Source organism: Spermophilus citellus, assembly GCF_964194105.1.
Source record: "Spermophilus citellus genome assembly, chromosome: 13".
NCBI lineage: Eukaryota > Metazoa > Chordata > Mammalia > Rodentia > Sciuridae > Spermophilus > Spermophilus citellus.
This window is the reverse complement of record NC_138193.1, coordinates 77,540,657-77,556,709: the sequence shown is the minus strand read 5'-3', so window position 1 is coordinate 77,556,709 and position 16,053 is coordinate 77,540,657. Positions and strand designations below refer to the sequence as shown.

Genomic DNA, 16,053 nt, shown 5'->3' with positions numbered 1-16,053 from the left:
TTATAAAATATCTGGGTGACGACACTGAGGTCTGCAGTGATGTGGGAATAGGAAGGAACTAATGGCACTTCACACATTCTCACAAATTCTCTTATAGAGGAGAAAATTGGGGCGTCCAGAGATTAGGATATGGAGCCTGCAAGCGCTAAAGCTCAGGCGACCAGGATCTGCCTGGAGCCTGAGTGAGGCTCTCCCCATTCAGCAACGCTATCAGAAGAGTCACCGTTGGGTGAATGCCGAGAATAGGCGGTTCAGGCCACCTTCTGCACCGAAAACCAGGAAAGAAGAGAGGAGCAGGAGAAGGGAGTTGGGTGGAGAGGAGAGGGCGAGACAAAAGTAGGCAATGGGGCATTGGAAGGGAAGGGAGGAGTCGCGGACAGAGCCCCAGAACGATGGAAAGGGCAGTAAGAGAAAGGAGCACAGAAAAAAGAAGCGCGCGGTGCGCGCCGCTCACCTATGGTCGACACCACGGTGCCCACGAAGTAGAAGGCACCAGGGAAGTCCCAGCGCGGGCGCAGCGCGTCGGCTCGGACACCGGCGGCCAACGCGGCCTCGTAGTGCCGGAGGAAGGCGCGCAGCTCCGGTTCGGCCACGCCGTGCGCGGCGCTGAAGTTGCGCAGCGTGGCGCCCCAGCGCGCCCGCGCCTCCGCCTCGCCGGGGCTCTCCAGCGCGGAGAAGACTGTGGCGCCCGCCACCAGGTATAGGCCGATGAGCGCCGCCAGCAGCACGAAGCGACCGGTGTCCTCGTTGAGGTGCGAACGGCGGCAGCAGCAGCAGCAGCAGGAGGGGCGCGGCAGGCGGCGGCGACAGCGGCGGGGAGGGGGCCGGGGACTGCGGGAGGACATGGTCCGGAGCTCAGCCCCGGGGCCGGGGCGGCGCTTGGAGCCCGGGCCGCGACATCCCCCCGCGGGAACAGAAGCGTGAGGATGGTGGCCAGGGGTCGGGGGCCGCCGCGGAGCCCCTTTGCAGCCTTTCTAGAGCCCGGACGGCCGGGCGCCTCCGCCTCCTCCCGGGCGCTCAGGCCACGCACAGGTTCCGCGGCCCAGCGGGCGACGGGACTGGGACGCTCCTCTCCGCGCCCCGACGCCTCTCCGGCTCCCGCGGCTCCTTACCCACCGCGCTTGGGCGCGGGGCTCCGCAGCTAGGCCCCTGCCCTCCTGTGGCCGGCGTCCGCGGGGCCCCGGGCCTCATACTCCTCTCCAGACAGGCCGCGGGCTGTGCGCGAGGCGGGCGGTGGAGTCTGGGTGCCTAGGACTGGGACGCGGTCGTGGGGCACGGAGATAGCCCCCGGGGGCGTCCCATGAGGCTTTCCGGGTTTGGCGGCTCCTAGGCGCAGGCTGCGCGGGCAGTCCTGCTCCCGCCCCCGGGGCTGAGCTGGCGGCGACGGCTGCCGAGCCTCAGAGCTAAGCGGAGTCCGGGGAAGCGCTCCCTTTCCAGCTCCAGCCGAAGAGCCGCCCGGCAAGGAGAGGCGGAGTCACTGGAGCCCGGGGCGGGGTGTTGGGGAGGGGTGAGTTAGGAAGGGAGGGAGGGGTGGAGAGATGGGCCTCTGGGACGCCTCCGGGTCGTTCTGGTGGCACCAATGCGGGACACCGGAGCAGGTGTCCGACTGCGGTGCTAGTTACCACCCCGCTAGGAACCGCGTCCTGTCTCTCCCTGCCCTTCAGCTTCGAAATCATGGAGAAACTTTGCTCAACTTGATAGTGCTTTTGAGGTCTCAGGGGCTGAGGGGCTCCCGACGCGAATTCCAGATTCTGGGTTCTTGGGCTCCGGTCCGAAGTTTACGTTCCCTTCTCTCACTCCTTTGCCCTGGATCCAGCCACAGCGCCAGGACCCAGAGGAGTCTTTTGGGGGAAATGACACCGTTTAGGAAGAGGGTAGAGGCAGTCACCGGGCTCCGGGCGACCGGGAGCGAGGGTGTTTGCTCCCCCTCCCGACCGAGCGGGCGGCCGGCGTCAGCACCGCGGACAGCGCATCGTTGCGGCAGCCGCTGGGCGGGCAGCTTCGGGGCTGCGGGGGCCGGCTATGGTCGGCTAGGCGGTTTGCCCCGCTGCTCCCGGTTCCCCAAATCCTCCCTGTTTTTCTTTTACCTCCCATATGTCCCCTATCCCGAGGCAGGTGCGGTCGCCGAAGCAGAGTGCTGACAGGGTGGAGACGCTGCGGAACAGAGACGGAGGAGGAGTCAGGCGCCGACAGGGGACTGAGGGCTACCAGAGCCGGAGATGCACAGGCCCAGCGGGCTGCAGGGTCTCCTCTCGCCACCCCAGCTTACCAACCCCTCTAGCTCAGGGTAGGGGAGCGTGGATACGATCCTGGCTGCGGTAGAGGGGTAGAGGAGGTTAGGAGAAGCTAGCTTGTGGCTCCCCCACGGCTGGTGCGGGCAACGGTGTGCTCCGTAGTGCCCCGCGGAAAGGGTCGCCCCCTCCGCGGGGAAAGATAGCGGGTGCTTGGCTCTGCCTGGGACTCTTCTCCACTCGACACAAGTTGGCTTGGCTGGGTCCAAGGAGAGGAACGCCCTTGCTGCAGGCGGAAAACTGTCCTCTTTGGGTAGCCAGTCCCTTCTCTGTCCTCCTCCCCGCCTTTGTACGGGCTATGGATGGAAGACCCTGATGATGCTACAAAACAGATGATGGAAAATAAAGATAACGGTGGAGATAGTGCTTAGATACTCCAAGTGGATGAACTGTGGCAAAATTCAGAGCTGCCCCTGCCCCTGCCCCTACCCCAGCCCCAATCCTAGGCCCCTTGACCCCACAGGAAAACTCCAAGCTAAAGTCTACTCAGTCGTGGCCACAGAGTCAGTTTCCTATGGATGGGGTGCTCATTGTGGTCTCTGAATAAGCCTCCACCGCTCATTGAGCATTTCACAGCCTTGAAATTAGGGTCCTGTGCCTGATCCCTCAAGAGAGGCAGATTGAGGCAGAGACTTTGGATCTTCCCAGAAATGCTACTGCTGCAGGGCATGAATAGAGCCCACTATGCTCTTCTCTGTGTTAGTGTAGATGGGAAGAAATCCCACCTCCCACCACCACCACCATTGTTAGAGTTGGGCTTCCTGGCACTGGATGACATGGGGCTAGTTTCTCAATGATCTTTTTAGAATGGTACAGGGAAGCCCTTGTGTGAGGAGAAATCTGGGCCCACTCCTCCATTTCTGTAGTATACTGGGAGCTTTACATACCCACAAATTACTGTCATTGCAAACTATTATTATTGTCAACTGTTTCTCTCCAAGCCTTTGCCTCCCCTGGCCTCTCCACAGCAGTGCCCCAGGTCTTTTTCTCCACAGGTCCTGTTCCCTCCCCTTTGTCCCTCATACATACAACCCCAGTGGGCAGTGAAGACAGCCTAGCCATGGACTTCTGGGACTGAATTCCACTTGGTGGAAAGAAGCTCTGAAAGAAGCCATGTGAGACATCACTTGATTCTCGAGCCTCCAGATACAGCTGAAGGGCATTGCCAGACCTCTCAATGGCTGTTCTTGCCCCAGCTTCCAGATTAGGGACAGGTTGCTTTGCTGCAGTGTTCTGGGACCAGCTTCTTGCTCAGTTGGCAGAGGGCCTGCCCTGTCCTCATATTTGTTATTCTAGCTTGATTAAGAGCAAACCCCTGGCATAAATTTCAACTCTGAATGACCTAATCAATTTATGTAATAGGGAGATGATAAGTACCTGCACATAGTCCTGGGTCCTTTAGGGAACTAACCACATGATGAATGTGGTTTTTATCCACTGGATCAATATTTAAGCCTTTGACTGCTGTAGGGCTATCTTCAAAACCTTTGCCTCCACCCTGAGTTGCTTCAAGAGCCTCCTAATGGTAGAACTGGCTATTGTAGATGTCTCCTCACTTGGGTCCATTCTGCTGCCCCTGCCAGTCATTGCTGTAATCCTACCTGTCTGATCTGACACTGCATCTGAAGTCTCTAAACCGGTCTCCAGTGGTTCCCCCAAAGTTACAAAAATTCAATGTTTAAGCTCTAGAGGCTGCCATTCAAAGCCTTTGATGGCATGATTCCCAACAAGTCATTCCTACTACCTACTGCTTCTTAGAGTAACAGGGAGTTAGAGGCTGCTTTTGCTAAAAAGCACTGACTCTTCACTTGGGCCTACAGCTGCCTAATGAATAATTAAATTTTTATTAGCTCATCTAATACAGAATAAAAGGATAAAAGCTTGGAATCTCTGCTTTCATTTTGCATTTGTTCCCTTTGCTACCTTAAACTTTGGTTCAGATTTCTGCTTAATTCTGCAGGTAGGGGGCTGGGAATGTGGCTCAGGCGGTAGCGCGCTCGTCTGGCATGCGTGCGGCCCGGGTTCGATCCTCAGCACCACATACCAACAAAGATGTTGTGTCCGCCGAGAACTAAAAAAAAATAAATATTAAAAAAAATTCTCTCTCTCTCTCTCTCCTCTCTCACTCTCTCTAAAAAAAATTCTGCAGGTAGATACAATAATCATTTAAGGAGTTTTTGTTTAAATCTGGCAACCCTCCTCATCATGGCTGAATACACTAAGATAAAAGTAACTAAAATGTTCTCAAGATTATTTTTTTTTAAATCTCAAAATTTTGAAGGCAATAGTGTCAGCCACCAACTCTTATTTCCTGCACCAGACCACTGTAATGGTGCTTACAAGTCTCCAGTCATTGCCCTAATCCACCTTGCCATTCTGACTTGTTCCTTCTCAGAGTCATTTTCTTCTGTCGTCACCTTGGATTCTAAGACAACATGTGTGATTGGTAAACATCCCATGACAGGAGTAAAAAACACACCCAAGCCAGGCAGGGTGGCTCATGCCTGTAAACCCAGTGGCTCGGGAAGTTGAGGTAGGAGGATAGCAGATCAAAGCCAGCCTCAGCAATTTAGGGAGTCCCTGAACAACTTAGCAAGACCCTACCTCAAAATAACATTAAAAAAAAGGGCTGGGGATGTAACAAGGTGGTAAAGCATCCTTGGGTTAAATCCTTGCTATCAAACGAATGAACAACAGCAACAAAAAGACACCCAGGTAGCAATGAGTTTCTTACCAAGGACAAGGCTCTGCTTGACCATCCTTAAACAATGATCAGTCAGACCAGTTTTACCACAACTGCTTGACTATGCATACTTCCCATGCCCAAACTTTGTCCTTTCTCTATATATTCCCCAAGTTTGTCTTAGCTCCTTTAATCCAAGGCTTGGGATTCTAGTCCTCCTGCTTCCTAGTGTGGCTACACTGAATAATACATTACTTTCCTATATCACCATTACTTTTTATGTTTGATTTTGTAGCTAGTGACCAGACCTGGTCTGTTGGGGACCCCCAGAGTCAGGTAACTCATTGAACAACCTTATTCCTCAAGTACTCCATACCAACCCAATCACCAGGCCTTTGCTCCTCCTGTGTGGCCAGCATCAGCACTGGTTACATTGGAGTGTCACCTTTTTTTCTCCGCTCTACAAATATAAAGCCCAACTCAGCTCTCAGACTTTTTCCAGAAAAGCTTTCCTTTTGTAGTATATTTTGAGCCAATCACTTTGACAGGGTCATTTGAATCCCAAGTTTACTGAATCTGCCATGCACTCAAGAATTTCATATCCTACCTCCCCCTTTCCCTCTCTCTTTCTACCTTTCTGTGTTTTATAAAAGAAAATACCATGCAGGAGTTTTAGTCAGGAAAATTAGGTAAGGTTAAATGCAAAAAATTGGCAACTCCACTTTATGCATATAGTTAAGATAAACAAAAACATACATCCACACAAAAACTTGTACATCGATGTTCATGGCAACAAAAAGTGGAAACAACTGACAAGTACATCAACAGATAAATGGAGAAATAAAATGAAGTCTATCCATACAACAAAATATTTGACAACAAAGAGTGGGGGAGTATTAATATGTGCTACAATGTACATGAATCTTGAAAATTATACTAAGTGAAAGAAGCCAGTCACAAAAGACAATAAATTATATGATTCTGGGTGGGGGCTGTGGCTCAGTGGTAGTGCACATGCCTGGCATGCATGAGGCAGTAGGTTAAATCCTCAGCACCACATAAAAATAAATAAATAAAGATATTGTGTCCATCTACAACTATAAAAGTATTTTAAAAATTATGATTCTATTTATATAAGCAAATCCATTAAGACAAAACATTTTAGTTGTCGCTGGGGGATTGAGGAGAAATGGAAATGATTGCTGATGGGGATGGGGTTTCTTTGGGAAGATACAAACGTTCTACCTGGGTATGACAGCCAGCACCCCACCACCACCACACACACACAGGTTTCTAAAGTTGATTGTGGTAATGATTGCATAGCTCTGTAAATACATTTAAAAAACATCAATGTGTACCCTTTAAATGGCTAAATTATATGGTATGCAAATTATATATCAATAAATCTATTTAAAAAGACAACTTATTGTCTACATATTGACAAGTGACTGTGTAGCAACATACTTGTTAAATATTAATTTGTTTCTATCCTACAAAAGACCACTTGAATCGCCTTCTTGGTTGTATATAAATGCAGCAACTCTCTTCTCTTGGAATTAGGCTTTTATAAAACCTTTTATATAAAACTTTATATATTTATAATTATTATTTCTTCTTTCTCCTCCTCTTCTCTTCCTCCTCCTCATTTTCTCCTCCTCCTTCCTCTCCTCCTCCTTGTCTTCTTAGTGCTTAACCACTAAGCCATATCCCCAGGCCTTTTTAGTTTTATTTTGAGATAGGGCCTTGCTAACTAGCTTAGGGCTTGCTAAGTTGCTGAGACTGGCTTTGAATTTGTGATCCTCCTGCCTCAGCTTCCCAAATCACTAGGATTACAGGCATGGATCACACCACTGGTCTTATTATATCTTCTTGATAGATTTACCCTTTAATCAATATACAATATCCCTTTTTTGTCTCTTGTAGCAGATTTTTTTTTTTTTTTTTTTTTTTTTTTTTTTTGGTACTGAGGAACATCCTCAGCCATTTTATTTGGAGACAGGGTCTCACTGAGTTTCTAAGGGCCTTGCTAAATTGCTGAGGCTGACCTTGAACTCACAATCCTCCTGCCTCAGCCTCCCAAGCCGCTGGGATTACAGGCCTGTGCCACTACACCCAGCTCAGGCTGTTTTTAAATCCATAACTTCATTGGCTGACTCTCAGCCCCTCACTAAGACTTTAGTTTGTAGTTCATGCATAACTGACTCAGTAAACCCCAAAGGTGAGTGAGAGTTGAATAGCTAATACAGGTGGACTTGGAATTAATGAAGACAAATTCATGTCAACTTCCTGTTTCTCCCATAGACACTGCCACACTGAGAGGACTCAACTGGGTCTTTGAAGGAAAAGCAAGACAAATGAGTTACATATGGAGGGTGGGGTCAGGAGCTCTGGAGTTCAAGCCTCCCAGTGCTCCAGTTTCCACAGCGGACTTTGTGAAGAACACACTATTTCATCTTTTTTTTTTTTTTTTTTTAAAGAGAGAGAGAGAATTTTAATATTTATTTTTTAGTTTTTTCAGTGGACACAACATCTTTGTTTGCATGTGGTGCTGAGGATCGAACCTGGGCCGCACGCATGCCAGGTGATCACGCTACCGCTTGAGCCACATCCCCAGCCCCACACTATTTCATCTTTATGTCACCATGATATTTGAGTATTAACAAGTCACCAATCATTCCATTTACTAAGAGTTTAGAAGTGAAGACCATAATCCTAGGGTGGTGAGGAGTCATAAGGCCATTAGAGATTACTTTTATCTTCTGATCTGATCCAGAAGGCTGTGGGTTCCTTGTCTAAAACCTCCATGAAGTCCTCTTTTGCAACACCAGATCATTCCATATTGAGAAGCACTTTTAAAATGTCTGTTTCAACTCTTTCTTACTTTAAAATATGATTAAGACTTTTTTTGTAGGTAAGGCTGATAAATGTATTGATTTTGTCTCAAATGGATTTGGATATAACTTCTAAAGACTATTTAAGTTATGCACAGTTAACTTAGAACAATTGGAAAATTTAGAAAAGCAAAAATAAGAAAATACAAATTACCCAAGTCCTATTCTATTATTTCATTATTGTAGAGGATTACTATAATCAATCATTTTGATAACTCTTCTGACTGGTTGGCTGGTTATGTCTATCTATCTTCTCTCATACATCATTTATCTGATCTATTTTCACATGTACATACACAAATTTGATTTGATTAAAATCCTAGGATAGGATATTTTACATGCTGCTTTACTATCTGTCATTCAAAAATATTTTAAATACTTGGATTCTAACATATTTGTTGAGAACATACTACATGCTGAACACTGTTCAAGGTGCCTGGAGTTGACCAATCAACATGGAGCTTGCATTGCTTTCATGCCAATAGGCATATATGCAGCATTATTTGATAGCGTCTTCATAATGTCCTGTCAAATGAAGTTTTAGCTGAGTTTCATGTTGACAGGTTTTGTTAGATTTTTTCAGGTTCCTTCTTTCTTTTTCTCTATCCTTTTCAATTATTTAATCACTTATTTAATTAATTACTTATTTATTGGTACTGAGGATTGAATCCAGGGGCACTTTACCACTGAGTTATATCCCCAGTCTTTTTTTTATTTTTTATTTTGAGGCAGGGTCTCACTAAATTGTCCAGGCTGGCTTTGAACTTATGATCCTCCTGTCTTAACTTCCTAAATAGCTGTGATTACAGGTATGTGCCACCACGCCTGGCTGGTTTTAGCTTCTTAATGAAACTTCTAATTCCTACCCAAATATATGCTTCATCTCTTTATTTGGATGTCAATGGACTCAATTAAAAAGCCCTATTTTGCAGGCTCCCTCATAATTAGGTGAGACTGAATTATTAATTTCTAGCAAAATATTATGTGGGACTTTCAGGAAGGCTGCATAAAGGAAGCTAAATTCCACCTGGAGAGGTACCTTTTGCTTTTCCACCATTTCTCCTTCCTTAGCCATGCTTCCTAGATGTGGTGCAATGTGGGTGGATTTGATGGCTGGGGTTTCAGCTGCCATTTTAATCACGAGGTGACTTTAAGGATGAAAGTCACAGTGTGGAGAAGCAAAATGTTGAAGTCTTTTGCAGGAGAGAATTATATGTCTGACGCGCTGTTGTTTAGTCTCTTGCCGATTGGATATTCTGATATTCAAGAGTCCCTGTTTGAAATGAATCTGAGATAGAAATCCAGACTCAGTAGGCCCAACTCATTCATTTGTTTGAAGTTTTCCCTCCATCCTCCGTTGTCCCTTCTCTCAGGCATCTTGTAATCTCACCATGGCTGACTCTCCTGTGGTTTTCTGCCCACTTGATTCCTCCAGATTCTTCGAATTGGGAGAGATTAAATGATGGTAAATTTTCTTATCCAAAAACATTAGGCTTGTCAGGACTAAGCACAAAACCAAGCAGGGGAGGAGATCCCCAGGAGAAAGAGGCTTTGAGGTTGTCATCACTGACATCTCATTGTTTGAACGAGTTGGAGTTCTGATAATATTGTTCTGATGCTTTTAGAGTGTTCAAGCATTTGTTTTTTGATAAGAAACTTTTAAAATGGGGGTGAGACCTGATGGAGAAGGAACGAAACCCAGCATGAAAGAGTAGACAGAGATGATGGAAACGATTGTTCTTATAACCCAACCGCTCTTCACATTCTCAACCTGGCTGTGGGCTGTGAACATCTCGTGCAAGGGCAAGAGATTTGCTCATTAGATGGTAATTAAAACTCCTGCTTAGCATGAGCATAGCACAGAACATCATATTCAACTTGAAGAGCAGAGAGGGAAACCGGGGACAACAGCTCTCCTTGTAATAACCCAGGAAAGGCTGGAGGGCTGAGAATTGAGAAGGGGTATGGAGGGGGATGGTGTCCACAGGGGGAGGGTTTGTAGAGGTAGGAGTGGGGATGGGATGGGGAGAAGAGTCTTGAGGACAACTTTGTAAGTATTACATGAGCGTCAACAGAGCCTATGGGGAAAGGGATGTTTCTTCAGAATATAAGTTCTCTAAAGCTAGTGATGGGCTTCCCTCCCTTCCTTCCTTCCTCTCCCCTTCTTTCCTCAACCTCTCCTCTGTGCCAGGGACTGTGCTACTAAGGATTCTAACTCATTACAAATTGACTTTATTTTCATGACTGGATAGGAAAGAGTTGGGGAGTGACACTGGGGGCAGTTGACTCTCAAATAAGGAATCTAAGGCCCAGGGGAGCAGTCAGAGGTAGTTCCCTTGTTAAGCAGGAGCTCAAGGACACCAAGATGGCGGAGGCAGGGTATAAGAAAGATGCCACTGGAGGACAAAACAGGGAGACAAGTCATGTCCTTGTTTATGATAAGTCCCATTCGTGACAACTCCTGCCAAACAAGGACTTATCATCATGACAGCTCCAGACACAGGGTAGTAGACAATGGGAGTAAAGTGGGCAGTATTCTAATGAGGTTTTCTAAAGTGACCAGTGGGGCAAATCGGATAATGTTCCAATCAGTTATCATAAAGTAACCAATGGGAGCAAGTGGGGTAAGGTCTTCAATCCAGGCCATATAAGAAAGAGAACATGCTGGGAGTGGTGGCGCCCACCTGTAATCAGGAGGCTGAGGTAGGAGGATCTCGAGTGCAAAGCAAAATAGGGCTGGGGACTCCGTTTGAGAAACTAATGTGACTCCATCTTTAAAAATAAATAAATAACAGCAGCTTCTACCTCAAGGCCTGTCCCAAGGAAGGGGGCGTGACCCTGTCCTTGGAAAAACCCACAGAGCACTCCTAAGCACATACCCACCCTGCTGAGTTGTTGGTCTGTAAATAACAGGAGAGGTCTGAGGCGCCAGGTGTCCCTGACTCAGTTAGGCTAGGTGAGGACCCATAGCAACCCCCTAGCAACCTCCAATCAGCATGAGACAGGGAAAATACCTGGGATGCCAGATGACACCCCCAGTAGTTTATGGTGGTTGATAACATGTTGGGAAACCATGTAGTTTAGCATGTACACCCCTCGTGGCCTAAACCAATCAGTTCAAAGGAATCCCCCTCTTGTACTAACCAATCACCCCTACCCAACTTGTTCCCGCCATTGAATGTGCTAATCAATGTTAAGAGTTGTTGTTTGACTTTCCTGTGTTATGGAATGATTCGCTGTGTGATGTTGTGACGCATAGAGTATCCCCCCAAAACCTATAAAATCTCACTGGACAAAGGACTGGGACTCACTCCCTGGGACCGCTGCGTTGAGAATGGTTGTGAGTCCAGGCTCAAGCTTGCAATAAAGACTCTTGTGTGATTGCATTGGATTCAGCTCCTGGAGGTCTACTGGGGTCCCACGAATCGGGCATTACAGGTTCAGTGGACAAGTGCCCCTGAGTATCCCAATTACCCCCAGCAAAAAAAAAAAAAAAAAAAAAAAAAGAAAGGAAAGAAAGAAAGAAAAAACGAAGGAACTCCTCACTGACTTCAGACATGGGGGCCGTGAGCCTCTCCCTTGCTCAGCACACTCCACTCTACCTTACAAAGTACTACTTCCACTTTCACCTTCAATAAATCTCTACTTTGCTTTTTACTTGTTCAATTCTTCATTTGGGACACCTAGGACCTGGACCCCATCTAGATACCCCAACGATAACACTTACGCGGCACATTTTCCATCTCCATCAACACAAATGTCCACCGGACTGGCTCAGCTGAGAGTGGACTGAAGACCCTCCATTTAGCATGTTCAGCATCTCACTCCCTTACAGGAGACTAAATGGAGGAAAATGATCAGGTGGGGAGAAGAGGGAGGAGGAAAAGGGAGACCGAGGAACCATCTCCAAGAAAGTTTGCTGGAGAAGTTCAAGTCTTTCTGAGCAAGTTGAGCAAGAAGGAAAGTGCTGAGTAAACCCACTTTCAGACACAATTACAATCTAGGAGGTGTTTTCTCACTATGTGTGTCCTCATTATATTCTACGTAAAAAGCATAATATACTGCAACCTGGGGATGATAAGCCAGCCAAGCACCAGCTGGACTCACCCTGGGAGCTGCTGTTCCCTTGGCATTCCTCAATAAACAGATTTTAGCAGGAGAAGGGCCTGATCAAATCCATAGTAGAGGAGTCCTCACACCATGAAAATGCTGGAATTCCAGCGATCTCTCTGCTTGTCCCAATACCCATAATGGAAACAAGATCTCAAGTGGCCCCAGGGTTCTTAGAAAGATTCCAGTTTCATGTTCTCATTTGTCTTTCCAATAAGTAGAGTGGGGGGAACAACTGCCTACCAGCTATGTTGCTACGTGCTGGATGCAGGAGCTGAAATTGGCTTGGTTCCTGCCTTCATGGGGCTTCAGGATCAGTAATTATACAAGTAATTGAGAACTGGCCATTGTGACAGTAGCGCTGAAGGAAAACTGTGTGACAAGATGCACACAGAGAAGGGCAGGCAGTGGCCAGGAGGAGGGACGTGTGAGTGCCAGGGATCGGCCACACAGAGGGCACAACAGCATGTGCTGAGGCTGCTGGCAGGAGGGCACAGCTGAAGAAGGCCCTTGTGGGACCAGATGGAGCGGGCAGAAGCCTGATCCTGTGGGACTTTGGAAACACACAGGCATTCCTAAAAAACAAACAATAAAACCCAGAGTCAGGGTGGGGGGATGGCACCGTGTTCCAGACAGAGGGCAATGGATTAACAGGCTGCTTCTGCCTCCCCCATGATTTCTTTGCTCATCCAAAGGAGCTCAGTCCAGAGGCCTGACTCCCTCTCTCTTGCACCTGCCCTATCTAGACGGACACCCAACTCCTGCTATTCAATCTTTGAAATCCCTCTCTGATGGCCTCTTCCTGTTCCCTGATCCCTGCCACTGCCAGAGCGAGAGTCCTGGTCCTCCTCTTCTGGGGCTGCTGTAGTTCCTCTGCCTCTCCAGGGCAGTTTTCCTTCTCAGTACCTGTTTCCTTCCCCAAACACACACTGATCCCTGGCTGGCTTGTTTCCCTCTCTTGGCCCCCCAGAGTCTAGATGAGCCATCCCAGTCTCCCTATAGGATCCCCTGGGGCTCTGTTCTTTCTGACACAACCTGCCCATTGCACGATCTCCTTCCTCCCCAGCATCCCCAGCTGCACCCCCTCCACCTGTTGCTACCCCTCCAGGAACTCCTCCACGGTCTCCAAATATACACCAGTTCTTTGTCGTTCCTTCTTCCTGGAATGCCCTTCCCTCTTCTTTACTAGAAAAGTCTTGTCGACATAGCAACAGAAATGCCAGGGCACCACCGGCACTCCCCGGCAGAGCAAGCTCCCAGACTGCTGCAGGTCAGTCTCTCTGACTGCATTTGACCTCTGGAGGGTAGACACTCACCTAGTATTGCCCATGGTGGGTGTTCAATGAGAGGTCACATCATGGACTGCCATTTATATGAAACTTCCAGAATGAACAAATCCATGGAGATTTGTTAGTTTAGTTGCCAGGGGATGGGGGAGGAAGCAACTGGAAGGCACAGGGTTCTTTCTGGTGTAATGGAAAATGTTCTAGAATTAGTGGGGAATGATCATCCAATATTGTGAATATATTAAAATCTTCTGAATTGTTTACTTTAAAATAAATGGTGTAGGTTTTTTTTTTGTTATATGTCTTTTATTTCAATATTTTTGTAGAAGAAATGTTAAATAAAATGTACTGGAGGCTGGACTTGTGCTCCTGCATAGGTCACAAAAGATCAAAATGGAGTCACTCATGCTTAAGTTTCACATCACTAAACTGAATTAAAGTGGTTTTAAAACAACTTTGTTTTCTTAGAAGTCGTCATTGGGCGTGGTGCTTTAGCTCTTATAATGAAAATAGCCTTAAGTAAGCGGATACTAATGTTTCTCTCCACTCTTTGGAAGTTTGATAATTGAGTCTGCTGAAGTAAACTCACAATAGACATATTAACTGGAGAAAAGATATATAAGCTTATTAACATGCACATGTGCACAGGAACCCTAGAAAATAGAAAGTTCTTGGGCTTTGGGCCGAGGATGTAGCTCAATAGTAGAGCTTGCCTAGTGTATGCAAAACTCTTGCAAGACCCTTGGTTCAATTCTCAGCACTGAAAAAAAAAAAAAAGAAGCAAAAGAAAGTAAAAAAAAGAGTCAAATATTTGATATTTGAAGCTTAAATACCCTCTTCAAGGGAATAGGGAAGGAGATGTGTGAGTAAATAATGTTTTTTTATTTTATTGATATTGGAGATTTAACTCAGTGGTGCTTTATCACTGAGCCACATCCCCAGCCCTCTTTCTTTCTTTCTTCCTTTTTTTTTTTTTAATTTTTGAGATAGAGTTTCACGAAGTTGCTTAGGACCTTGCTAAATTATTGAGGCTGATCTTCAACTTGCCATCCTTCTGTTTCAGCCTCCAGAGCCACTGGGATTACAGGCATGGGCCACCATGCCTGGCTCCTCAGCCCTTTTTATTTTTTATTTTGAGATAGGATTTACTAAATTGTTGAGGGCTGGCCTCAAACTTGTAGTACTTTTTTTTTTTTTTTTTGGTGTGGTGGTAGAGATTGAACCCAGGGCCAAGGCAAGCACTCTACCAACTGAGCTATACCCCCAGCCTTGGCCTCAAACTCCTGCCTCAGCCTCCCAGAAGCTGGGATAACAGGCATGCACCACCATGCCAGGTAAACAGACTTTCTCAGGTAACAGCCTGGGTTGAGTAGGTGTAGTGACCACCTTCTGTGATTAACCTTCCCTGGTTAAGGAGATTTCAGGGATGGAGTCCAATGCAGCTGCATTTCTTTTGGAAGAAGTTACTTCAGTCAGATAAGGGTACGCTAGAGAGTCCTTCCCTTCGCATGGTGGGAGGAACAAAGAAGGTCAGAGAGACTTGAATCTGAGACAACCTCTAAGCCTTCCAATTTCCATTAATTCAAAATGCTCAGCCTCCAAGTGGACAGATTAGGGTCTGGTTTTCTGAGCCCTGGCATTAGCAGATCCACTTTCTGTTCCCATTTATGCTTTCTTCAGTCCTATTTGCCTGTCTAGCCATCCCCTGTGCAGCTCATCCAAACTTTTCTACATTTTTAGAGGAGATGCTGCCCCAATTCATGAATTGCAAATAGAAGTCAATTAGATCATTTAACTATATTTGTTGTAATTTTGTTTTTGCCAGAAGTGATAAAAAATGAATAAAATGTTTGTTTTCTAATTTGCTTTCATCCTAAACTCTTTGCTCATTCTCCAGCCACTCCCCCATTGGCAACCATTACGATTTAAATGGAGAATTACCCAAGAATAGACCACATCTGAAACATAAAAAAACACCAATTAGTTGTCTTGGATCAATGGGATTTGGTTCTTTTGCTGTTTGTCTTTTTCTTGTTGAAGTAGAAACTCCAAAGAGAATACAGTGGCTCATGTCTGATTTTGGAACTCAGGAGACAGGGGTGGGAGGATCGCAAGTTAGAGGCTAGCCTAATCAATTTAACAAGACCCCATCTCAAAAGAAAAAATGAAAAGGAGGGATGTAGCTCAGTGGTAAAGCTCCCCTGGGTTCAATCCCCTATACAAAAAAAAAAAAAAAAAAAGAAAGAAAGAAAGAAAGAAACTCTGAAGAGAGAAGCTAAGCTATGCAGACTGGTGTGTATCATCTAATCCATCCATCCACCTATCCATCCATCCATCCATCCATCCATCCAGCCATCCAGCCATCTACCTTACTAGAGACCACACTGGGTCTACCTACAAACCAGAAGCCATCTAGAAGTCATCGTCAGGATTGTAGTTAGATTGGGACAAAAATAAATTTTCAAAGCCCTATACACACATAGGCTCATTTACTCATTATGAGAATGGGGTGGGGGACAGATGAAGAAAGCAAGCTTGTGACTTGCTCTTGCTGCTAGTGACCTGAGAAGGCCAGTGGGATTCTTCTGACTCATTGGTCATTTACGCTGGTAAATGTGTGTGAGACTTCTCCTGTGTGTGGGATTATACTTGTTACTCTCAAATTTCCTTAGCAGGGGTGGGCCTCCCTGGGAACATCAGAAAACACTAGAAGGTACAGGCATTGAAGACACCCTTGGGGCCACTTCAGGAGAAAATGGCAAAGAAACCCTAATTACTGAAGTTGCTTATGG

The 16,053-nt window shown here is 46.6% G+C and overlaps 1 protein-coding gene across 1 annotated transcript in view; it reads right to left on the bottom strand.

Moving 5' to 3' along the window:
* Nucleotides 1-1,208, bottom strand: part of KCNK12 (potassium two pore domain channel subfamily K member 12) — a gene marked incomplete at its 3' end in the record, with an annotated part of 42,568 nt that extends 41,360 nt beyond the window's left edge. The window contains exon 1 of the mRNA XM_081265401.1: nt 455-1,208. Within this exon, the coding sequence (XP_081121527.1) occupies nt 455-845 (391 nt within the window). The 5' untranslated portion in view covers nt 846-1,208. The remainder of the gene's footprint in view (nt 1-454) is intronic.
* Between the last annotated feature and the right edge of the window lie 14,845 nt (nt 1,209-16,053).